This window comes from Cyanistes caeruleus, chromosome Z (genome assembly GCF_971803275.1).
Source record: "Cyanistes caeruleus chromosome Z, bCyaCae1.hap1.1, whole genome shotgun sequence".
In the NCBI taxonomy this organism is placed as follows: Eukaryota; Metazoa; Chordata; class Aves; order Passeriformes; family Paridae; genus Cyanistes; species Cyanistes caeruleus.
In genome coordinates, this window is record NC_141732.1 from 79,013,156 (window position 1) to 79,038,893 (window position 25,738).

Sequence of the window (25,738 nt, forward strand, 5' to 3'; positions counted from 1 at the left end):
CACCGGGGGGTGCAAAGGAACATTTCTGCTAATGAAAAAAAGTCCGTGCTGCTTCACATAATGTATGGAAACAATAAATATAACTGTAGAACAGAGGGGGGAAAAGGAAAAAAAACCAAAAAACAAAGCCAAGCAGCAGCCATGGAAGTGAGAAAGCGGTGGTGAGGAGGATGTGTTGAGTTTCCCCGCGGGTTTCCGCCGCGCTCGACGCCCGCGAGAGGGAAGGGTGGAAACGGCACGGCAGCGAGCAGCCGAGCAGGTTCAGCTGTCCACATGCCTGCATCATCTGCTGGCTTTCTAAAAACAAATTTGTACCTTCCTCAGTCTGAGGCTGAAGCCTGTAATGTCAGCTTCCAGATAAGTGTTTTGGGTGCTTTGTAAATTGCTGTCAAGCACCCTTCCCCGGGGGCTTGTGGAGGATTTTCTTGGGGATGGGGTTTAGCAGTGGGCTTGGCAGTGCTCAGTTGGATTTGATGATCTGCGAGGGCTTTTCCAACCCAAATGATTGTATTATTGTATTCTACTGTGCTAAATGATTCTGTGAGGTTGTGGCATCAAGGAGGTGATTCTGCCCCTCTGCCACACTCAGGTAAGAGCTGCCTCCAGCCCTGGGGTTCCCAGCACAGGAAGGACAGGGACATGTTGGACCCAGTCCAGAGAAGGTCACCAAGATTATCAGAGGGATGGAGCACCTCTGCTATGAGTAAAGGCTGAGAGAATTGGGATTGTTCAGCCTGGAAATGAGAAGGCTTCAGAATGACCTCATTGTGACCTCATTCCCTTCCTGAAGGAAACCTGAAGGGAACCTACAGGAGAGATGGGGCAAGAGCCTGGTGTGACAGGACAAGTGGGAATGGCTTCAAAATGGAAAAAAATAGGTTAAATTAGATATTAGGAAGAAATTCTTCCCCATGAGGGTATGGAGGCCCTGGCACAGGTTGCCCAGAGAATCTGTGGGGGCCCATTCCTGGCAGTGTCCAAGGCCAGGATGGATGGGGCTTGGAGAAGCCTGGGATAGTGGAAGGTGTCTCTGCCCATGGCAGGGGGTGGGACTAGAGGACCTTCAAAGACCTCTTCCAACCCAAACCATTCTATGATTGTATGATTGTGTGACGGTGTGACTGTGGGGAGTGCTGCGGGCTGTAGAGGCCCAGGACAGTGGGATGTCACACAGACCCAGCTTTTCAGCACCACAGTGTGAAGCTGCAGCATCCATCACAGCAGCAGAGGACAGCCAGGCCAGCCAGGGCAGCCACTGATCCGCACTTGAGTTCTGACAGTGGCAGGAATCACCCAAGTACTGATCATCAAGTACATCATCACCTGATGATCCCTGGTGCTGAATTTGGCTTTAGGATGTGATTGAAGAAGCTGAAGGGGACTGGAAGCAGCAACCAGCAGAGCATCACACAAGGCAGGGAGATGTTGCTGGTGATCACCCAAAGACATCCCTGGCCACATTGTCCCACGCCATCACAAAGTGACACAGCCTCTTTTGGGGTCACACTTGTCCCCAGTTATGCTAGAGAATCACCTAGCTCTCTTTCCCACCCCACAGATAGCCTGGCTTGCCCAAGACATGATTCATTTCTCCAGCAGATTCTGTCTCTGCCTCTATCTGTTATCACAGACTTTGAGGCTTGCAAGGCACCTTTTAGTCCTGGAGTATCTCGATTCAAGCATTAGCTATCTTTGTGGCTTAGCTGAGTGTAAGGCAACAAGGGCTGTCCATGCTGAGAGCTTAGGTGGGTGTGGGGGCATTTGGAGGACATTTGGCCTCAACCTGTGAAAGGAAAACTGCCCAAAACTGGAGTAAGTCACCTGCTTTGCTGACACAGATGCGATGCATCGCTCATCTCAGAGCTGCTGATCTGATGTCGCTCTGAGCTGTCATCATCTGCTACAGCAACAGCATTTAAATGGAAGGAAGCACTGTCAGGACAACAAAATGATTTTTGTCTGGTGGGCAGCCTGACAGTGATCCCAGGGCAATCAGTCCTCCACAGCTCCAGATAGGAGCAACTGGAATGATTCAAGGCACCAGGAGCATCTCAGTGAACCTCAGACAGGAGGCTGGCCCTCTCATCCCAACCAGAGGCTGGGCACAGCCACAGCTGTTTCCAGGCTGGCCTTGGCACAAAAGACTCTCTAGGGTTGGTGAGGACTGTATTGCCTCTGTTGACTTCCCTGAAAATCTTCCCTGGAGATATGAAAAAGCTGGACACAATCCCGAGTAATATGTTCTAGGGACCCTGTCTGAGCAGGAGGGTTGGACTAGATGATCTCCAGTGGTCCTTCCAATCTTAATTCTGGGATTTTGTGATTATCTCCTGGACTGGAGAAGGCAAGTGTTTGGACATGGAGGGTAAGTCATAAAACCATCCAAGATCTGGCTAATCTCTCTTCCTGCAAAATCAAAGTATACCAATGGGGGAGGAGAATCCTTCTATGGTATGAGGACCAAAACTTGAGTTCATTGAGCTGAAATAAAGTCTCTGCCTTGCTGATCCCAGAGAAACATTGCCTTCATGTGGGCACCACTGGGCAGGTGATGGGGAACAAGGATCGTGGAGCCATTTAGTGGCCCTGGAGCATGATAGGCACACTATATATCCTCATTGTCTTTGCTGTGGAAATGTCCCCAAAGCTTGGCTAATGAAAATGTCAGCTCTGCCCTTGTACTGGGGAGTGAAAACAAAAGCTGGAATGTGGTATCAGGTCTTGGTTTTAGTCATGGATTAGTCTCCGCTGTGGCAGACATTGCTATCCAGGCAAAAACCAGATTAAATCAGTGAATCCAATTTTCTTGAAGTACCTTATGGGCAATGTTTATGCTTGTTGGTTTCAATGTAAATGCGATCTAGGACCACACTTGTGGTTTGGACAAGAGGGAGAAGATGTGCTAGCAGAGTACTCACTAAGAGACCTTCTGGCTCTCCACAATTCCCTGACAGGAGGGGCCAGCCAGGTGGGGGTCAGGCTCTGCTCCCCAGGAACAAGGGACTGGACAAAAGGAAATGGCCTTGAACTGTTCCGGGAGAGGTTTAGGTTGGGTATTGGGGAAAGTTTCTTCACAGAAAGTGTGGTCTGGCTTTGGAAGAGGCACTCAGGGAAGTGGTGGAGTCCCCACCTCTGGAAGTGTTCAATAGTCATGTGAATGTGTCACCTGGGGGCAAGGGTTGGTGGTGAACATGATGAGTCTGGGTCAATGAACTCGCTGATCTTAGAGGACTTCTACAGCTGTAAAAATCCTGTGATTCTCTGACACTGCTAATGCGTGAACCTCTGTGGAATTCAAAGGGATGAGCACCTGCTTTTGGTGTTGATTGTGGTGAGCTACCTGGACAAGGATGCTCAGCTCATGTTTGCAGGCTGACACTGTGTTTACCTTGTGTACATGAGACCAAAATGTGGACTTGAAAAGTAATCCCTACCAGGGCCCTTTGCTTCTAGATGCAATGAGCTGGAGAGGGCAAACCCAAAAATAAATAACTTAAAAGCCATAATGTTCTGTTTTGAGTTGTTATTTGTTTGCCAGAGCTTTCTGGGGCTCACCAGCACCCTGCTTAGTGAGGATTGTCTCTTTGTTTTGCAGACTGGCTTGGTTATGCCAGCAGTGTGATTGGATAACTTTTGATAAGCATAGGATTGCTGAAGTATTCCCCAAAGCCTTTGGTTTGCTGTAAAAATCCTCATCAGCAATTGGATTAGTTGAAGAGAATGAACAATTACTACATGGGGTAATGTGTTGTGTTAAGACAAATTGATGGGTTTTATTTAATCGTATGGTCTCGGTCACATCTTGATGATGTTATTCCTATGAAGGAAAATGCATCACTGAACCAGTAGGTACTAACAAAAAGTAGTGAAAACTGCTTTATTTAATTAGTTCCTAAAGATAAAGCAAATTGACTCTGTACCAAAACAAAATGAGTTAGGCTTTTGCTTTCAGATTTATTAGCTTTGCATATCTTCTTGCACACATACCACAGATAAAGTTCATATGTTCTGGACCTTGGGAAAGGTCTGTCTTCATATGAAAAGCAAGATCCAAATCAGAAATAGGACCAGCTGATCTGCCCACCTGGTGTTCTCTAGTTCACCGTGGCTCTGTCATCAAAGGCCCTCCAGACATTTAACTAAATCCGTGTTCCCAAGACTCAGTAAAAGCTGGAAATTGCTGGCTGAGGTTACACCAGGCACTGAGAGACAAGAGAGTCACAGGAGATGAGAGACAGGCTTTCTCTGCTTTACTCATGTGCTAGAGAATATGTCCCAGCAAATGTGGGGGAGTTTCACTGAGTTTCACTGTCTTGTATCCCCCCAAGACATTTTTGTCTGAAACACAGCTGAACTGCAGCCTGGTGGCACAAGCTGCTGTGTTGATGTGTGCAGAGGGTTTAGCACTTTTACCTGCTCTGGCACCTTGTCCTCAGGCCCCATGGAGGCCTGGGGGTGCTGAATGGCTCACCTGTGACCTGCTGTAGCAATTCTCCACTGGGAGGACACATGGCCATCAGAGGTTGAGCAATTCACCACGAGTTCCCTGGCAAGTACCAAGCACACACAGCAGTCAGGAGGCTTTTCCTCACAATTCCCTTCAGCAATGGGCCAGGGAAGTGCAGGGCTCCCATTTCATTGCTCAGCCTTTACTTCTGTGTGGTGAATTTGGGCCAGGCCGTCAGCAACAAATACAACCTGCAGGGGAACAGGGTATGTGAGTGGCTCTTTGGCCTGGGTTTGCAGCTCTGTCATTGAGGAACAGCAGGTCTGATCCAACCACCTCTGGTTTTAATTAATATCGTGGTCAAATCATGCTGTTATCTGACAGCAGGGGAAATTATCACCTCGAGAAGCACTGCTGTGGGTGGCACATATTGTGTAACCTGCTCTCTCTCAGAGGGGCACTGTGGAGGATTAGTTTGTATTTAAGAGATGCTGTGTGTGATTATGCAGAGTTTTGCAAACCGTCCATTTCTGATAGGCCCTCTCCTGTTGTTTCTCCTGCTGGCATCTGGCTTGCTTGGGACTCCCTGAGCTGCTGGGATGGGCTGGCCCTGCCTGCCAGGGAGATGTGAGCAGAAGGGATCTGGGTGAAGAAGGCATGATGTGCTTGCTTGTGCTTTGGGGTGGCATAGTGTCTCTTGGTGCTGTTGTTCTGGGATATTTTGTACCATTCACAAAGATGAAAACAGAAAGAGGTAGATGGGGTGTGCAAAAAGTGTAAAAGGGCAGGTGCCCCATTCTGGGGCTGATCCTCAGCAAGTAGGCATCTCTAATAGCTTCACTCGAGTCCCATCTTTCATCTCTGAGTTGACTCTTTCCCTAGTTTAAGAGCCAAAAGTTTTGCATGATGCCTGTAAATGCTCCAGGAATGTAGGAATTAACACACTGGACTGGGCCAAGGGCCTGTCCAAGAGAGGATCTTGAGCAAGGTGCAAGCCAGTGCCAGATGTTTTGCAAAACGCCTCCACTATGGATATCTTTCACACCTCATTTCTTCCTCATTCCCATCAGCTTCATGACCGGTCTCATAGCAGCCCATGTTGTGCTTCCAGCAGCTGCTCTTTCCCTGCATGCAGCTCATGAGGACTGGTTGTTGAAGGATCTCAGCAAGCACACAGGGCCTTCATCCCTGCTCTCAGAGGTGGAAGTTGTCTCATTCACATCCTGAAGTCAGTGAGAGGCGATTTTTCAGAGCAGAGATTATTTCCTTGCCTGTGAGACATTTTTAGAGAGGCAAGGAAGTTACTTGCAGGGAAAGCCTATAATTCAGGGGAAACATCAAAACTTCAGTGAGATAATATCCCAAATCCAAATATTTTAGAAAGCAGGTTTTGTTGTTTCTTTCCTTTTCTAGAGTGTTGAGTCTATATCACAGAATGGTTTGGGCTGGAAAGGACCTTTGAAAGTAATGTAGTCCAACCCCACTGCCATGGGCAGAGACATCTCTCACTAGACAAAGTTGCTCCAAACTCCATTCTACCTTGAACACTTCAAAGGATGGCATATCCATGTCTTTCTTGGGCAATCTGTGCCAGGGCCTCACCACCCTCAGCAGAAAAAAAATTTTTTCCTTCTGTCTAGTCTGAATCTCCTCTCTTCTAGTTAAAAACCATCACTCCTTTTTCTATCTCTGAAGGCTCTATTAAGACTTTTGTTCTTTTTCTGTTTACGACAGGAAAGCCAAAACAAGCTCGAAGCAGTTTTCATCAGTACACACTTCAACTTGGAGCCAAAAAGAGACTTTGAACCCAAATCTATGTTTTGGCTCCAATGTTTTCTTGGAGGAGAAATGCCATTAGTCAAAACCAGCACTTTTTCTTGTAATCAGCTTTGACTGACTTGTTCTCTTTTATTTGTATGTTTTTTTATAAACCTTCTGGAAGAGGAGAGTAACAGCCGTTCGCCCAACCCCTGCCCTGGGTGGGCGACCATGGGGCTGGTCTGCCCTGGCGGCTGCTGGCCCCCGTGACCACTGTGCTCTTCTCTTCCAGGTGCTCCCTTTCAAAGGTCTCAGCATCCCCATGCTACCTCCTGCCGGCATTTCCACCTGGGTCCCCAGCCTCAGCTCTCCGCCGACTTCGCCCTGCCTCACGCGGTGCAGCCGCAGCCGGGGCTGGCTCCCCACATGGCCCCCGCGCACCAGCACAGCGGCCCCCTGCACCAGCCCCTGGCGCCCGTGCCTGCCCTGCCCTTCCAGGACGTCGCCGGGCCCTCCTTCCTACCTCAGGCGCTACACCAGCAATACCTCCTCCAGCAGCAGCTCCTCGAGGCACAGCACCGCCGGCTCATGCCCCATCCCAGGTAAGGGGACCCCGCTCTTCCCGAGGGATGTGGAGAAGCCGCGCCAGCCTCACGTCGCCTGTGGAACCCCGGCCGCGCCGGCGGTGCTGGGCTTTCTTCTCAAGCTCATCTGTGTGCCCTGAAAATGCATCCACCGGAAGGGAGGCTGCAGGGCAGGCTGCACCTGAAGGTGGGCCCTTCCTGCGGGGATCCCAACTAACTGTGCTCCTCTAGCGTGTCCCATTGTCACTCCTAGGAGAATCATGATGGCGTTGTCGGGGACCTTTCCTGTCTCTGAGTGCTTGAGCTACATCCTTGTAGCTGCTGTTCCAGAACCATGCAAGAGGCTGTGTCCACCTCTCACCAGGTTATACACATGGAGGTCTTGCTGCTCAGGGCTTGGCAGGCTTTCCCTCTTTGTGAGGGAATGATGCCACTGACCTGGAGCACACTCTGTCACAGAGAGCATCCTAAATCCACACTGAGCTGACAAATGCAGAGAGAATTGCTGTAACTCAGCAGAGATGGAAAAGGATGCCTGGCCTTGTCTTGATTGTGTTTCTTGAGAGAGGAGTGATTTTTTTTGGAAACATATGGAAGCTATTTGTGGGTTGTACCCATGGATCAAGAATCAGAGGATGAGACTTTGCAATGATGCTTCATTTGGAAAGAATGTTACGGATAGAAAACCCTATCTTTCCATGTCCTTTCTGCCTGAAAATTGTATGTTCTTCTCATCATTGTTTTGTTTTTCATAAGCTGGATTTTAGGTGGATTTAATGATTAGCTAATAATTGGGTAGCAAGTATGTTCAAGGCTGAGAAACTGATGATACAAGTGTTTATCTCTTAGTCATAAGCTGAATTCAAATAAAAGCACAGAGCACAATTCCACGCAGAGTCAGCTTTGGTAAGAGCTGTTAGTGTTGTATTTGCAAGTGGGCTGTGGTGTGGAAGAAGGCAGGAACCTCTTGCCCAGTCCCAGGGCTTGTCTCTGAAAGCTGCAATGGAGCAGAATGTCAGAACCCTTACAAGTATGGGGCAGGAGGTCCCAGCAATGGGAATATAGCTTATGCCTTTGAGATTGAAACCTCTGAACTGAGGCTGCATGAAAAGTTATTTACCTGACAGTTCCCTGCTCCATTTGCCCTGTTTTTTTTTTTCCTGGAGATTTTCTCTGTGATGGTTCCACTGGTATAAAGTAACTTCTCAGGAAGCAAAGGTTAGGAGTCTGTCTGTAATGCAAATCCTGCCTGTGCATCCACCTTGTCTCTTGCCAAATGTGGGCACTGATCCAGCAGCACACGCTCTTCCTCTGAGTAGTTCAAATAAGCAGTAATAATGAGACTCAAATCCCTAGAAAAACCTTGCTGTATTTTCTAGCACTTTCTTTTCCCTGCCTGCAATGGCAGCAAAGCAGAGGGAGAAGGCTCTGGAACCCAGCCTGGCTTGTCCATCATCCAAAGAAATGTTGGCAAAGGCCAGTGGGAGTTAATTCTGCTTTCAGTCACTCGTGAGTAATCTGGTTATGAATGAGGTTCCCCAGGAGTTTATGGACTGCACAGGAGATGAGACAACCTGCAGCTTCTTTATGGTGATGGATCACGGCTGAAGCAGGGGCACGTTTTACCTTGTGTGTTGTTTGTGGGGCTGACTGTAGCAAAAAAGGAAATAGTGCAAACTGCACAAAGCTGCTGAGAAGTTGTTTGGCTCCCCTTTTTCTCTGAATGTTTGCCAGCAAATAGGATCTCCTGTAAACTGAGCGTATGTGGGTGCCACAGGGCCTGAGAGTGGATTGCTACGTGATGGCTTTGAGGGAATGACAGCCTTGGGTTCCTCTTCCAATCATCCTTTACACCTGCCTGGAGTGCTTTGCTTTGGACACTTGTCCACAAGCCCAGATTTTGTGGTTTGCCCAATTCTTGACAGGAATTCCAGTGTCCACTCGTGTCTGACCCTCCCTGTTGCTGCTCTCCTCCCCACAGGCGGGCCCAAGAGCGCATGTCTGTCCAGCCTCACCGCCTACACCCCAGCTTCGACTTCAGCCACCAACTGCAGACTCCACAACCCATGGGGCCCCAGCCCAGGTATTTGGCAGAGGGCACAGACTGGTAAGTGGTCCCCATTTCACTGCTGCATCCAATGAGGGGTTTGAAAAGTCCTGGGAAGGCTGCGAGTTTTGGGGAATGCCATCAGGCATCAGAGCTTTGATGAAACTAATGAGTCAGCTCAGAGGTTACAGTGTGGGGAGTGTGCAGTGGGAAAACTCCTCTCTGAGAGGTCTGAGAGAGTGTGAAAGCCTCCTCTATAAATGAACCATTGAATCATTTAGGTTGTAAAAAGCCTTGTAAGAACATGAAGACCAACCATTGCCCAGCACAGCCAAGGCTACCACTGACCCATATCCTCAAGTGCCACATCCAAATGGCTTTTAAATCCCCCCAGAAGTGGGGACTCCAGCATTGCCCTATGCAGCTGTGCCAGGACTTGACAACTCCTTGGGTGAAGATGTTTTCCCGAATAGGCAATCTAAACTTCCCATGGCACAACTTGAGGCTGTTCCCTCTCCTCCTGTTCCTTCCCCTCCTCCTGTACCCTGGGAGCACAGCCCGAATCCCCTGGCTGTCCCCTCCTGGCAGGGAGTTGTGCAGAGCCAGAAGGTCCCTCCTGAGCCTCCTTTTCTCCAGGGTGAGCCCCCCCAGCTCCCTGAGTTACTCCTCATCAGACTTGTGCTCTAGAACGTTCCCCAGCTCCATTGCCCACATTTAGGCACACTCCATTGTTGTTGCTCATAACTTTTCACCTACAGATTTAGAATGAAGCCAGGCATTAATTCCCCCAAGTTGTTCTTTGTGCTGTAGGGCACAGAGAGTGTTTTTCTCTGTAGACCACTGTTTGCCTGAACTAGACCCTTTGCTGTCCTTCAGGCACTCAAAACCCAGAGGCCATAATATTTTCTGTCGTTCCAATTAGGGAGCATCATGCTACCCTGCCATGCAGGGTGGTATAAATGGAGGTTTGTTCACCATTCTCCAACTGCAGTGCTCAATACCCTGGAAAACCTTTGCAGGAAATTGTTCATTTCATTTTCAGAACAGGTTGAGAGCCCTTGAACAGTTAATAAAGTATGGTAACCTGGTCGGTCAAAAGAACGAGAAAATAAAAACATTCTTCTGAGTCATTGCTTGTAAGCTAAGCAAAGTCCATTCTGTGAACTGAATGGAAAAAAATATCATGTGAACTTGTAATTAGAGACAATCGCAATGTATTTGCACAAGGGGACCAAAATAAAATGGCACAGGAAGTCCTAATGATGGCATTTCCTAACATCTGAGCACTCCACTCTGCAAATGAAAAGTCCTTGTAACCCAGGGTTGTTTCTTTTTTCCCCCTTCAGTGCATAATACACAATCTAAAATATGACCACATCCTTCTGCAATTTTCTTCTCAGGTGCTCCCATTATTGGCACTCCTGTGGGCTGAGTGTGGTCGGGATGACATTGTTCGGGTTGGTTTGCAAAGCAGTTCATGTACCATCTGGATAGAGCGATTCTTCCTGCCTCTCTTTCAGCTCAGAGTGCTTAATTATAATCATTAGAAGTATCTGATAGAGCATCACTAAGTGCCTTCCCCCTCCCTCCTTTTCTCCTCTCTGTTGCTCCATAGCCTTATGAAACCTAAGGAGTGGGGGTGACAGGAACCATACATGGTGAGCATATGTTTGGGTGACTCACTTTCCCTTGGGGCACATGTACAGTTTTGCCCAGTGACAAATATAAAAACTACCCTCTGATGTGTTACCCCCGGATGAGCAGCAACAGCAGTGTTTTCTCTGAGGCTGTAGGTGGTGGGCGCTGCCACAGGAGGTGGAAGTGGGGAGGGAAGGAAGATCTGAGGAAAGATCAGTCGTCTCAGCCCAGCCCCAACTGAAATCTTCTGCTGAGGAATAAATAAAGTCCCATTTGGTTCGTTAAATCATCATCTGCACACACATGTAGTGATGACCATCCTACCTGTTGTCTGGTGTCTTATCCTTCACCCCTTGGTTGTTGGCAGCCCATTTGCCACAAGCATCAGAGCTCTCAAACCTCTCACCTGAGCATCAAGGTGCTGTACAGTTGTTCATGTAACATGGGCTAGAAAATAATGGTTAGCTCCATTCTCCTTCAGCAAGTGTGCTCTGCTTCTTCACCCCCAAACCCTGAGAAAACTCTGTTCCGTGCTGTATTCTTCTCTGGACACATTTGTAGACCCAACGCATCACTTCAAAGAACCTCAACGTCTGATTTTAAGTCTCTAGATGCACAAAAAGTTCAGCAATTCTGTTATTGCAATTACTCGTGCAATTTAATAATGGCCATTCACCTTTGAGAGATCTTTTCAGTCCTTGGTCTCAATGCACTCCATGAATTACCACATCTGTTCCATAGACAGGGAGTATGGGAAGGCAGAGAGGAAGTGGATCAAGGTCATGCATCAAGAAAGTGGCAGGGCTGGGAATGGACCCAAAGCCTCCTGATTTCCAATTGAGCTCTCCATCAACCTGGGAACAATCTTAAGCAATTGGGTAAATATCCAAAACGGGGATATATGAGCTGGAAAGTGCCAAGACCTGTAGATTCTCACCCTGGCTGTGTTCCTGCCAGTTGCCTGCTGTGTTTTATCCTCTGCCAGGTTTTGTCTGTCTAGCACATGGCTAATACAGGGCCAGCAAAGGTAGTCCCTCCCCTGGCTTCAACTTAATATCATAGAACTACAGAATATCCTGAGCTGAAAGGGACCCATGGGGATCGTTGCACCCAGCTCGTGGTGGGTATTAGGGAGTTCTAGAGCACTGGTGCTGCTGCCTGGTGCACAGGCTGTTCTGGATGAAGGATTTCTGCATCTGCTGTCCCCTCAGGTCCCCTTCTTGTGGTGGGTGAAAGCAGTTTCACAGCTGCTGGAAGACACATCTGTCCTTCATGCAGGGGAGAAGTTGGAGGCTGAAATGGGAAGCCACCCTTGTGCTCCTATTAGCTTTGCCTTGGGAAATGTGAAGACAATTGTTACTAGAGCACAGGGTTTTGTAATGATGATAAAGTAAATGGTTTTCAAAGCACTCATTTGCCAAGTGACTCTTAGGCTGGAGAGAATAGGGATCAGCTAATTGGATTAGAGATGGAGATTCTGGTCCCACTCACACTCCCTCCATGTGGTGTGGTAGTGGTGGGATTGTAGTTTAACTCTGTTGGACTGAGCAGAGCTGTGATATTTGATGGGATCTTGGTTATGGCAAGTCTGGGGATTGAGCTGAGTTAGTTTTCTGGAGGATAAAAGTGCCCAAATTCACCAAGCTGAGCTCCATCTCTGCTCACCAGGTTGTCTTCAGGCAAGTAGGGCCATCAGGGATGTCTTGGTCCATTGGTGGTGTCCCTCCAGTTTTGTGACACCCTTTCCTACAGCAGCCTCATCCAGACATTTCCTAAAACCTTTATGTTTTTTGCACAAATTACAGTTCTGGAGTTCATAGAATCATAGAATTCCAGAATGGTTTGGGTTGGACAGGACCTCAAAGATCATCTTGTTCCAACCTCTTCCATGGGCAGAGACATCTTCCACTGTCCCAGGTTGCCCCAAGTTCTGTCCAGCCTGGCCTTGGAGAATTCCAGAGATCAGGGGCAGTGACAACTTCTCTGAGCACCCTGTGCCAGGGCCTCACCACCCTCACACCTCAAACCCTTGCCATCCTGAGAGTGGATTCAGGCAAGGCATAGTGTCCTTTGTCTCCCCAAATCCTGCTATGATCTGGGCTGGGAGACCTCTAAGGAGAGCACAGGCACATCAAAAAAGCCCACAGACGATGTCCATTAAGCTTTTAAAATCTACCAGAATGGTTAATTTTTGAGTCCCTTGAGTAACTGTGTGTGCTCCTGGAAAACACTGAAGGCAAACTGCAATAGTTTGCAGCACTGGCAGCACAGGAAGGTCCTGATCTGACCAGGCTGAGTTACTGAGCCTGAGTATCTTTTTGAGCCACCAAAATGCTCTTGCTCTGAAACTAGCAGGGTGCATCTGTGCAGCTCTTGACCCCAAAAAGCTCAAATGCTATCTGGCATAGAAACAACCCCTCACTCCTTCATGGTGGCCTGGTGGGTGATTCCCCAAACTAGAGGAAACTCCCTTCCAAGCCGTACCTTCTCCCCAGGCTGAGGGGCTCAGAGCAGCCTGGTGCTCAGCAGGGAGGTTGCCCTTTGAGCATGGTTTGCTGCTGCCCATGAACACAAGAGCACACTCAGAGCCACGTCCTCCTCCTGGTGCCCACAGGGACCTCAGCGTCGACGCGGGGCTGACTCACGCCCAGTTCCAGGTCCGGCCGGTGCCCCAGCCCTATCAGCATTACTTGGCTACACCAAGGATGCACCATTTCCCCAGAAGCACATCCTCAACCCAGATGGTAAGTGAAACGCTTTTACTGAGAAATGTTTTATGCATTGTCTGCCAGAAAGCAGTCAAAATAAAGGCTGCTATCTTTCTATCACCTGTCTTCTGCAAATCCCACTTATCTCCGGCCGTGGGAGGGAGTGTCTGAAAGGATAATGTTGCATCACTGCACTGGATTAGAGAAAGAAAAGAAAAGCTCAGCTGTTCTGGAAGGATTCGGTCCATTGCTTGCAGCACCACGTTCACAAGCTGGTCTGCAAAACATGGGCAGGATGTGAGAGACTCAGCAGTTAATATTAATAATATTATTTGTACTTGAAGGAGCTGTGATCTCCCAGGACTTTTTTTTCTGGCTTTGAATGCAGAAGGACTGGCAGTGGGTGACTGCCTTCCCTGGTGTCAGCTCCAAGGACCGTGCCTCATCACATTGTTGCTCTCCATGCTTTGATGCCACCTGTAAAGGTTTTACATAACCTCTTGCACAGGTGGAGGTGGGATTGATGAGAAGACAGGCTCTCTGTCTGACTGGGGTAATTTTCTACCCCTTCTCCTAGCAGGGTGGTGTATTTGGAACTAAGTCATGCCAAGCACTGCTAATCCTTAAAACATCCTCAGAAATCCCACGAGGGTGCTTTTCCCTTGTGCTGTAGTCAGATCCTAACACCTGTGCACAAAAACTAGCCTTTTAAAAAAAAAAAACAATCAAAGCTTGGATGAACAGAAATCTACCCATTTAAATGAAATAAAATTTCATTGTAATCTAATTAATATTGGGAGTTTAGAACCACAATGGATTATACAGGAATTATTATAACAGTTTATTTGTAAGAAGTGCATGCTCTTCTTACAAATTCCTCATTTGTAGGAATTGTATTCGATAAAACCTCATTTTTTTGTTATCAAAAGGCTTAAATTGGTGAAGGTGTCAATCTACTCTTTCAATTTGAATTTTTAAAGCATTAGATTTACATCAGGGCACACAGGGGTTTTCTGTAGGCAAGTACAGCTGGCTTTATTTTTCTGCCTCACTTTTTTCAGGTTGTTCATGAAATCAGAAATTACCCTTACCCTCAGCTTCAGCTGCTTGCTCTTCAGGGACTGAACCCAAGCAGGCACACATCCGCTGTGCGGGAGAGCTATGAAGTACGTATCTGGAGACTGGAATTACTCATTTTTAAAGTGCTGTGAGTTTATGCAAGCTCTGGTATAAAGCTGTAAGACTGTTTTTTATGACCTGGCAGTTGCAATGAGTGTTTCATCAATTTTAGTAGTAACTGGGAAGTGGCTGGGTTAAGTTTGGTAAAAGATGGTTTACTCCAAGGTGCCTGGGTTAGGCTTGGGTTGACTTTGGCTCCTTTCATGTCTGTGAACAAAGTGCTCCAGATCAATGGGGTTTTTGTTTCCCAGCCTGTCAGATGAAGCTCAGATCCCACCCTAATTTGTGAAATATTGGATATCCAGCTCTTTGCTTTGAGCTCTTAGTTATTATCCCAAGTGCCAGGGATCAGATCCATCATTACAGCATGGCTGATTTGGGTTTGATGGACATTTCCACTGAGGAGGGGACAGGAGGGAGCCTCGGTTGCCCGCAGGTATGGTTGTGTAGTGGGACCTGATGCCTTGGGAGCAGTGGGGACGGCACTTTCCTGATGTTCCTGTGCCACAGGAGCTGCTGCAGCTGGAGGACAGGCTGGGCAGCGTGAGCCGGGGCGCCGTCCAGAACACCATCGAGAGATTCACCTTCCCCCACAAGTACAAGAAGGTGAGTGCCCCAAAACACGGCACGGCTGCCAGCCCCTCTCAGTCAGCCAAGGGCTGTGGGCACAGAGCAGAAGGAAGGACTTCGGTGGGTCGCAATCCTCAGGGTTGGCAAACTGGCACCATCAACCAAACCATCCCCCGAGGCGGGGGAGGAGTGTAAAACCCAGCAGTGGTGCTTTGATTTCTTGCGGGGCTCCCGGGGCGGAAGCGGTGGCTCAGCTGCCTGTTTCTCACTTCTAGGCTAGGAAGCTGCGGGCCAAATTTTCAAAAGGGTCTCAACCTTCTCCCACCCAGCGGGTGCAATTTCCCCCCTGTCCGCAGCTGGTAAGAAAGTGCACACCACCAAGGGGGCTTCGTGCATGCAAACCTGCCCCGTTCTGCATGCAAGCGGCGCAGCCCCGCGCCCGCCGGGACCTTGTCCTCCCCTGGCTTCACGAGGGGTGTCTCCTCTGCCGGAGCTGACCTCCTGCCCATGAGGAAATGGGTGGCACAGTTTTGGGTTGTGCTAAGTAGGAACTGGGAAGAATGCTTGTCTGGGTAGTAGTTTCTTGTGTTGGTCACTCCCGGCTGGAGGGTAGGGATGTTGCATTGCCCAGGTTGGAAGTGAGGTAATTCCTGCTGCACTTGTCTCTCGTCGCATCTCCAGTGAACCCAGGAAAAAGATATGGGTAGGAATGGATGTGTGGGGAAAAAGGGGGAGCTGACAGGTTAAGCACTGCCCTGTGGTGCAGCATGGGGCTGGGCCAGTGGCCAAGCTGGCATAAGGGGCACAGTGGTTGTCCTTCCTGGCAGTGGTGGCACCATGAGCTTTGGTGTCTCTCCAAGGAGAAGCCTCCAGCTTCTGAGAGCTGAGTCGGAGGAGACCATGGGGTCAACCCCACTCCAAGGAAGTTGTGGGGAGCTGTATTAGGGCAGCAGAGGACAGGCTGCTCCTTGGGGCACTGCCACCAGCCTCACTGCCACCAGCCCCAGGAGGAGACATGCCAACCTGCAGCCTGTTGGTGACACAATCTGCTTGCTGGCTGTTTTGGCTGGGCTGGCTTCCCCAAGCTGGAAGATCTGGCTGATAGATGGAGATCTTATTGTTTATCTTCCTGCAACTACCCAGGATTGGGAAAGAATTAGAAAGGCAAGGTCTAACCAAATGATGTCTTTAACCTTGCTGCAGAGAAGACCACAGGAAGGCAAAGCTGAGCAAGACGATGGCGAGGAGTCAGATACCGACGAGAAATGCACAATCTGTCTGTCCATGCTTGAGGACGGAGAGGATGTCAGGTGAGATCCTTTCATCCACTCCTCTGCCTCATGATGCCATCTGAGTTGTGTTTATTTGGATCAATGCAGCTGTGCACTGGTGGGGTTGTCTCTGTTCTTGTCCTGAGAAACTCACCTGGGCTGTTGCAAGGTCGGGGAACCCAAATGCTTTGCAAACAGACATTGGTATGGTCCGCAGGCAGAAGGAGCCCTGCAGCAGCAGGGAGTCAAGTTTTTGTAGTGTTTCCTGGGTTTGGATCATCTGCTTCCAGGCTGTGCCAGCTGGCCAGGTGGCAAAGTGTCAGAGAAGGGTAGGTCAGACTGATCTCTGACAACCATCTGGAGCTTGGGGTCATCAACATCTGAGCTTGACAGATGACCAAAGTATGATAAAAAGCAGTGTTAGTGTGAAGTCCAGGAGAGTTGGGCTTGTGTCCAAGACACAGCTGCTTTATTGTAGAGTAAGTAGGATTACTTTGCCCACATGGTCACAGGGAGCCATCCCCAGCCAACAGAACTCCAGCTGTCTCTAACAAACATCCCAGGCTGTTGATTGGGTCAAATCTCTGCTTGTGAGAGAAGGTGGGGATAAGAAATTGCAAGAGGCTGAACTACCATGGCTGAAAGGACTGCAGGTGAGAAGTACCCAGGTCTGCTTCTCACCCTTAAAACATCAAGAAAAGCCCTGATCCTTTTGCTGTGAGTTCTTATCATTCAGGGTTCTCCTGTATCACAAGGGTGATGTGTGGTGATGGCAGAGGTGATGTAGGTAAAATGTGACCGGGTTCCCTGGGGACACCCATGTAGGAACGCTGTGGACCCACCTGTCTGCTCATGTGACATAACCATGAGGAGGCTTTGGAGTATTATCTCGCTCCTGAAAGGTTAAAATTTAGCAGCCAGCACAATTAATAACTGGAACAACTCAATTCAGGATGGTGTGTGGGTTTCTAATAGGCCAAGGAGGACACTATCTCCAGCCCACCACTCTGTGTGGCTGGGAAAGGCTGCAGGACCTTGGTGGCAATGGTGTCACCACAGCAAGGTTTCCCATGTTCAAAACAGCCCCAGATGCTGATTTTCAGCTCTTCTTGGTCCCTTGGACCTCCTCCAGCCTAACAGCGGTGTTTTTATCTCTGCAGGCGATTGCCCTGTATGCATCTCTTTCACCAAGTGTGCGTGGACCAGTGGCTGGCCACCAGCAAGAAGTGCCCGATCTGCAGGGTGGACATTGAAACACAGCTCGGCTCGGACAGCTGAAAAGACTAGCTGGACACACCATTTTCCTTACCAGGTCGTATGGCCATAAACCCTTGCAGCGAAATTTTTTGCCTTCTGAGCCATTTGATTGAGAGGGGAAGTCTGCAGGCACGTTAGTGAGGAGAAGGAGGTGGTGATACAATATCTAGCAGTAGGAGATATTGCACATATACGCAGGATACAGGCCCAGTGAAAGGGAGCTGGCATTCCCGGAGCTCAGAGACCCCCGTGCTGCAGAAGATTTTAGTGTTGAATATGAAGGAACTAGTTGTGGTAGTCCGGCCTGTCAATCCTGCTTTTCATGGGGATTGTATATATACCTCTCAAATATGTAGAAACATGTTAGGGGTCCTTTAGCTATTTCTATGGATGGCAGCTGGAGCATGTTAGCTTAAGAAATGTTGTGTTTGATGCCCTACTCATCTTGTGGTGGACATGTTGCTGTTACCTAATTTGCACCAAATATTTTTTCATAGATTCCTTATTTTGGTGCCTGATGAATACATTGCAGAGGGGGAATAAAGAGGTCAAACTTTCCCATCCTTGGGGTGGGGGAAAGAGGAGGAAAAGCAAAATCCTGTTTACAGTCAGAAGGGTTTGCGCTCTTTGCCTCAGCCGCGTGTGCTTCTTTCCCTTGCATTTAAAGTGTGTTGCAAATTTAGAGAAGCTTAATAAAAATAAAAATTGGGGATAAAATGAACGAAGCAATAGGGAAAAGCTTCGTTCCTGCTTGTCTGCTGGTGCTGGACACTTTCTGTAGCGGCACAGTATTTGAGTAGATGCTGTTTCTTTGCTTTCTGTATTTTAACAAAGTAGCTTGTCATATCAAAATCCAAGGAAGTTCTGTCTACATGATTGCAATTGTCCGTGATGCTTTCTTCTGTGAGCTGTGTGGCTGGTTGACTCTGCCAGCACTCCAAAATGATGGTTATGGGAGTCAGCGCCTAAGGCTGCTCTTTGGGGTGTAATAACACTGGAGAGGTGCAAAATGTCAACTCTTCTCCCATTGCAAAAGCATCTCTTGATAATGGGATGGAAGAAAATTCGATGCTCACAAGACCCTGCCGAGACCATGAGCCCTTGGGCACGGGAGGGGAAGGCAGGGTGGAGGTGGGCTGCCACTTTTGGGAGCCTCGCTGCTGGGCTGTGACCCACCCCAAAGCGAGAGCACCCCTGCCCACGTGGGCTTGCGAGCACGTTTCAGGCTGTATCCACACGGAGTAATCAGTGGTTGTTAAAATGAAACTTAATCACATTAACACTCAAAACAGAATTAAGAGGTAATACCCAAAGGAGTGAGCTGTTGTGATCCATGCTCCCCATGGAAAAAAAAAAGACCTCTGCACGGCAACCACAGGGATCGGGCAGAAAATCCTCGGGAAAACTGACATTCACAACCAAAACCTGTAGTTTTCTTTTTTTTTCTTTTTTTTTTTTTTTCTTCTTCTTTCTTCTTTCATACTAAGGGAGAAAAGAGCTGCAAAGGAGCAGCAGGGGAATTAGAAACATAATCTATTGAAAACGCTGGTGTGGTGGGAACAATTTCTGGCTCCCCTGAGCATCTGTTTCGCTGGAGAGAAATGCTCTCCCAAGTAGATTCAATCATAAACTATCATCTGAGAAACTGCAAGATTCTCATGAGCTGTAACTGGAAAACACCAGCCTCAGAGGCACACAGAGAATTTCCTTTTTTTCCCAGTGAGACAGGGGAGAGGAGGGAAGCCCCACATGAGGGTGCAGGAGGCTCTCATTGTGTGCCCATGCAGGTGGGAGGGATGGAAGGGGACCAATGGTGACCTATAGAGAAGACCTAAGGAAGGAATTCTTGGCTGTGAGGGTGGGGAGGTCCAGGCACAGGTTGCCCAGAGAACCCTGGAAGTGTTCAAGGCCAGGCTGGATGGCGACTGGAGCGACCTGATCTAGTGGAAGGTGTCCCTGCCCGTGGTAGGGGGTTTGGAACAAGATGAGCTTTAAGGTCCCTCCCAAGCCAAACCATTCCATGACTTTATGACACATTTGCCATCCAGCACAAGTGATGGCTTCTTGGGGAATGTAGTGGTCCCAGCCCTGATATCCATGGTCAAGGAGCGGCCCATGGGTACCTGTGGGTCTCGCTCCATCAGCATTGAAGCAGCATTACAAATAATACTAATAATACTAATACCATGACAAGCAAAGCAAGGCTTTGGCAAGGTGGTAAAATACACTCTGAGCAGGTTTGGTCTGCCCAGGTGTGACTTGGAGGGGAGAAGCAGGGAGAGTATCAGGGGGATTGGTACCCCCACTGGTTGGGGAGGGAATGAGGAACTCTTCTGGACCCTGTGTTTTCTTTTAAAGCCTATGAGAAAGTGTTACTATTTGCCTAATATACAAGCACAGTTTTTAAAAAAAAAAAAAAAAATCGATCAAACTTTAAAAAAAAAAACAAAACCAAACATATAAAACAAACAAACTTCTGGTGGAGAAAAGCACCAAACTCCCATGGTCTCGTGTGAGTGAATGATCCCAAGGTGTGTGCGAATTTACAGTGTCTGGAGTTGTATCAGTGTGTCAGGTTCCTTTGCGTTTAAATAATTTGTACAAGCAGGTTGCGAGTTAGGATGAGTTTAAAAACAAAACAAAACAAACATCAACAACAACAACAAATCTAGAAACAAAACATCAATAGTTTACAGGGTTTTGTGAGTTTAAATGCCTTATATTTAACAATCATAATTTATGACTAACTTGTAGATATTGTGGGTTCTTATTTAATTATTTTTATAGTTGTTTTTTTGCATTTTTAATTATAATTTATTTATTTAGAAATTACTACTAATTTTTTTTATTACTCCTATTACCTCATTTTTGCATTGTTTCTGGGAATGGAATGCTTTGCATGCATCGGTACTTAAAATAAAATTAAACAGGGGATGTGGGGGGTAATGCTTATCTTGTCAAAAACGATTAAAAAAAAAAAAAAAGAGAAAAAAATCAGGGTGTGTGATTACAAACTGTATTACTGTGGTGCTGTTACCTTGGATACATTCCATAAAAATGCAAACCTTTGATTCTGTATGCTGTGACATAGTGGAAAACTGCAATATAGTGACTGTGTTTAGCACATATATATGAATATTATTTGCACTCATAATCAAACTCTGGTGATCCTTTCACTTGTGTCCTTGCGCATTGAAGGCGGTTAACGACGCTCTGCATAAGCCAAAATGTTTTGGTTGTTTCCTGGTACTGCCCTGTCCCTGATGCCTCTGGTGATGCTGCTGCTGCTTGGGAGACCCTGCAATAACACCCAGCAGGCTCCCACTGCAAGGCTGTGCTTGGGGCAATGCATGCCTTTGGTGCAAGACTCTGAAAATTGTGTCAAAAAACGAGGAAGGAAGCCCAGGTGAGGTGGCTCTGTAATTTTTGGCGTCTATCAGTGCTCGGTTTGGCTCTTTTCATCCTCTGTGTGTGCGCCCAGCTGGGGTGAAGGAGGCAATAGGGTGAGCCTGAGCTTGGAGGCAACAGAACTGAGGGATTCAATGCAGTTTTTAGGGGTTGGCTTCTTTACTCAGAGGCTAGGAAGGCTCTGGCATAGGTTTCCCAGAGAAGCTGTGGCTCCCCCTGGATCCCTGGAAGTGTCCAAGGCCAGGCTGGACGGGGCTTGGAGCAGCCTGGGACGGTGGAAGGTGTCCCTGCCCATGGCAGAGGTTGGAACGAGATGAGCTTTATGGTCCCTTCCAGCCCAAACGATTCTGTGATCCTGTGACACCATGTCCAGCTGAGAGTGGTTGGGATGGACGTGGGATCCCTTTGCCATCTCTTTGCAATGCCTGCCACGAGCACAAGCTGTAACCCAGCTGAGACACGCATGGAGCAGAAGCACTTAACACTGATCTTGACCAGTTGGTTTCATCCCTCCTGTACAGGAGGGAACCTCAATTTGGAGCTTTTCAGTCCAGTGTAGAGCTGGGACCTGCCCCAGAGCTCTCCTGTCCCCAAGGATGGGGTCAGCCCCGAACTGACATGGCAAAGCATCCCCATCCTGCCATGGCTGCACCGCTCTTGCAATGCATTGCCCTTACCCCAAAGGCTCCTCAGTATCACATGTTCCAGCTTTGCCAGAAGGTTAGAGAACCTTTGAAAACATTTTAAGCTTTAAGCCATAACCATGCTTGGTCAGTGCAGACATTCAGCCGTGTACAGACAGAAGTGGGGTTTGATGCATGTGCTCAGCCAGTAGCCATCCTCCCCACAAAAAGGCTTTGGATGAATTTCTCAGTTGGGTTAGAAAGGCACAAAATCACAGTACCTTAATTTTTTTCTCTCTGTCCCTTCAGGGTGCTGCGCTGCTTTGTTGACTTTGCCTTACCCCAGGTTTTAAACCTGTCTGTGTATTTTACCTTGCTGCTCTGTAACACTCCTCCCCTGTAGCCTGGAGCTGTGATTTTGAGCTGTGTGGGGACAGGGGGGGTTGGCTGTCCTCCCCCCTACCCCCCAAAGTCACTGTAAGAGGGATAAGCAAAACAAGGAGCGAGTAAACAAAACCCCCTCTCCTTTAATGACCCGGGCAGGTGAAAGGATCACCCACATTTTTGTATTCCTACTGCTGTTCTGTTGTGCTGTGCAACATTTTGCTACATAGACTATTTTATAGAAGAAAGCTAGAAAAATATTTATTATTAATATTAAAGCAATAGTGCATTGAAGAAATGGAAAGACATTAGAAATTGTGTAAATGCTTAGATTCACTTTTGGTGGATTTTTTGTACTTTATTTATAACTAATAAAACAAACCGCATTGCTAACTATAAACCTGTGCCACGCAGAAGCCACCTGGCAGGGCGGTCACTTGGTCTTTATTTACTGCTCATTTCTGGTTTCTTTGGGTTGGAGTCAACTCTCCTGCCACTGCTTGTGTCTTTGATGTGCAGGAGAACCACTGCTGGGGTATAAAATACTCTGCCCATCTGGTTTGCAGAGGCTGCTGGTGGCTGAGCCCCATGGCAGAGGTGAGGTGATGCTCTCCACAGCGGGCACATTGCTGGGTGTGGTGACCTGTGGCACCAGTTTGGTGATCAGGTGCCAAAACTGCTTCCTAGAATTTCAGAAAATTGCCTGTTAAAGAGAGATTTCCCCTCTAAACACGTCACATGGTGCCTGTAAGGTATCTCTAGCAGGTCCTGCAGAGGTATCTACAGGCTCTCCCACCATCCTGGTGGAGAAGCATTTCCTTCTGTGTGGGTCTCTAGTTTAGTAACTAAGGAAAGGAAGAAAAGATTGAAGATTGATTGATTGGAAGAAAAAAACCCCAAAGCCTTCAAACTAATTCAGGTACATTTGAGGGTATTTTCAGTCCTTGGGAAATTGGCAATTTTTGATACCCATTGGAGAATCCAATGGGTCACACCCAGCTTTACGTCCTGCAAAATCCATTCTGTAGGTCCTCCTGTGCTTTTTTTTCCTCCCACACCAAATGGTGCCAGTCTCTGCTCCTGCCCACTCTTGATTCAGCTGCTCCTCCTGAAAAGCTGAGACCAGTGCCCAGCTTTGACTGTGTGATTAGTCTAAAAAAGCCTTGGAGACAAGAGGCTGCTGATCATAGAGGTTTGGCTCCTGTGGCTGAAGGGAATTGCCAGCTCCTCCAGCATCCATCAAAAGCTGCATAAGGGACGAGCCATACTCACACAACACGAAGCTCTTGTTACAGGAAGCTTTTAGAAACTAAGAAAACAGAAAACAGGTTAAAAGTGGCCTGCTGGTCCAGCTGGGGAAAATCTCAGTTTCTTGCTGAGATCCTGCTGATGTCCTTCTAAAGGGTGACGACGCTGAGAGAGGTGCTGCAGATGGCAATCACATTTGTTTTGGAACTGGAGCAGCAAACAGGCTGCCACAATCTGATAACAGCCCTGCTGAGCACAGTGCCTGCCTGGGGAGGGACAGGGGCTGTGCTCATCACAGCACAGCAGCAGGGACCAAGATGCAACATCTTTATTCACCGTCAGCATCTGCTCTCGCAGCAGCTGCCCAGGGTCAGGATGCTTAGCCCTTATCGGTGTTTGGTGGTGTCTCAATCTGCAGCTGGCCCACAGGTTGCAGCTCAGAGCTGTACAATCCCATTAATAAATTTATTTTTTCTTGTTTTTAGTTTTTTTTCCCCCCTTTTTTTTCTTTTTAGTTCTTTTCTAGTTAGAATGAACCTCTAGACATAACAAAGATTGTAAGATATTTCCTGTATACAGAATTTAAGATACTTCACATCTCTCAGTCATTCCCCCTTCATGAGCCTAAGGTTCATGTAGACATATGATGCTACCAAAAATGCCTAGCAACAATTTCATAGGGATTTGCAAATAATTCTCTGTGTCCTGCACCAAGAGGCAACCGGCCCTTCAGCATGAAACACTGCTAAGTACTCCTTGTTTATGCTTGTTTTTGCTGGCAGCACACAAGTGGTTTACTAAAGCACTTTAAAAATTTACTTTTAAATTTAGTAAACACTGAACTTCATCTGAGTCCCAAAATGGTGGAGAGCACAAATACAATGGGACAACCAGGTTCTGAAGACTCACAGAGTGGTACCAATCTCGTCCTTTGCTCTTGCTTCTTATTTACATTGTTGTTTTAGGAAGAAGGAATGTGCATTAAAATGCCACCAATTAGGAAATAAAGTGTAAAAAAAGAAGGTAGATGGTGGTGGTGGGAGCAGGACCTTTGTATCTCCCCAACATATCAACTTTGAGATGCTTGGCCTCCACAGGAAAAGATTGACTAAGCCCTGCAAAAGGCACAAGACTAGGAAAATTTTGGCTTTTCTCCTCCCTAGATCTCCACTTGGCCAAGAATGTGTTGAATTTAGCAGCTTAATGCAAATCCAGCCGTTGGAAAAACTCCACTCTTGCCTTATTACTTCTGTAGCATTAGTTGTTGTAGCAACAGAGGGATTCCCCAGAGCCAGGGTGGAGCTGAGCCTTGCACTAACGAGGGGCTTGTTTGAAGTCTTTAGTGGAAAAAAGAGGAGCTCTTTCATGCTTTGCCAAGGTTGCCTTCCTGGGAAACAGTGAGGGTGCTGACCCTCTATCAGCAAACTCTGCCTTGGCCCTTTTCAGGGCAGCTTTGCTTGGAGCTTTTGTGTTGAATAAGCCTGTCCAGGGATGGCAGGTGGCCTTGATGACAACACAGATACCTACAAACCCATCTCCCACCTACACAGTGACTTGGTCACCCTGAAGATTAATTAATTCCTGCTTCAGCTGTGCCTCAACCCATGGTTCTAGCCACTTGGTACCTGTGATTCCTCCCAGATGTGAGCAAGTCTCACAAGTAAGGTAAGGATTTATCTTCCCTCCTTGCCCCGGGAAGGGATGGTGTGTGGGTCAGGAGCTGCCTCACTGCTCCCCAGGGCTGGAATCATAGAATCATCATGGGATCACAGAATGGTTTGGGCTGGAAGGGACCTCCAAGTTTCAGTTCCCACCCCCTGTCATGGGCAGGAAGACCTTCCAGTAGAACAGGTTGCTCCCAACCCCATCCAACCTGGCCATGGAAACGTACTGGTGCAGTGGGCTTGCCCAGGGGATGACAGAGCTTGACTTGATGCTCTAAAACCAGCTTCCCCACCACCCTGTACCAAGTAGGGGGTGACTGGAGCGAGGTGGGAATGCTGGGACTACAGCACTGTACTGGAAGAAATTCCTGTTTCACTGCAGCACACATTTGTCTAAAAAGGGGCCAAACATCTTGACAGGAGAGGTTTTTTTCCACAGTCCTGGTTAAACTTTGGTGAGAGGGAATACAGGGAGATCAAAACCCTGACCCATATTTTGCTTCAAACACCTGCTGGGGAACTGCAATGACACTGCACAAGAACAGCAAACCCAGGTGCACCAGACTCCACTCATGGCACACCCTGGGTATCTAGGGAGTCTGAACCCTATCCCAGCAGGGTCCCAGGGATGCAATCAGACCCTAGCAATCACCTCCAGCCCTCCTAAGGGCTGTTCTTGCTCCTCCTGTGAGCTCCCAGCTCCTTGCTCAGGGCTGGGCAGCACCAGTCTGCCATGAGGAGAGAGAACTCAGCAGCAAAGGCTGCTATTATTATTCCTCTCAGTGAGTAGCTGATCACTGATGAGGTTGATTACTGGTCTCATTTAAGCAACTTGCTCGGCTCCAAAACCATCAGTTACCATAAAGGTTTCTAAAATGAATTAGTCTGGGCTATTATTTGTGAGCTGGCACAGACAGTCATGATATAAGGTCAAGTCTCCTTGGTGGTGCCT

General features: G+C 47.9%; 1 protein-coding gene across 2 annotated transcripts in view; it reads left to right on the forward strand.

The window, feature by feature from the left end:
- ARK2C (arkadia (RNF111) C-terminal like ring finger ubiquitin ligase 2C) overlaps window positions 1-18,750 on the forward strand; it is a 50,896-nt gene extending 32,146 nt beyond the window's left edge. Inside the window, exons 2-9 of one of the 2 annotated variants that reach the window (XM_086867448.1) lie at window positions 6,498-6,807; window positions 8,771-8,896; window positions 13,089-13,218; window positions 14,244-14,348; window positions 14,872-14,967; window positions 15,207-15,290; window positions 16,135-16,241; window positions 17,363-18,750. In XM_086867448.1, coding sequence (XP_086723574.1) covers window positions 6,498-6,807; window positions 8,771-8,896; window positions 13,089-13,218; window positions 14,244-14,348; window positions 14,872-14,967; window positions 15,207-15,290; window positions 16,135-16,241; window positions 17,363-17,480 — 1,076 coding nt within the window. In that variant the 3' untranslated portion in view covers window positions 17,481-18,750. The remainder of the gene's footprint in view (window positions 1-6,497; window positions 6,808-8,770; window positions 8,897-13,088; window positions 13,219-14,243; window positions 14,349-14,871; window positions 14,968-15,206; window positions 15,291-16,134; window positions 16,242-17,362) is intronic. The other variant, XM_086867449.1, reaches the window with a different exon arrangement.
- The last annotated feature ends 6,988 nt before the right edge of the window (window positions 18,751-25,738 follow it).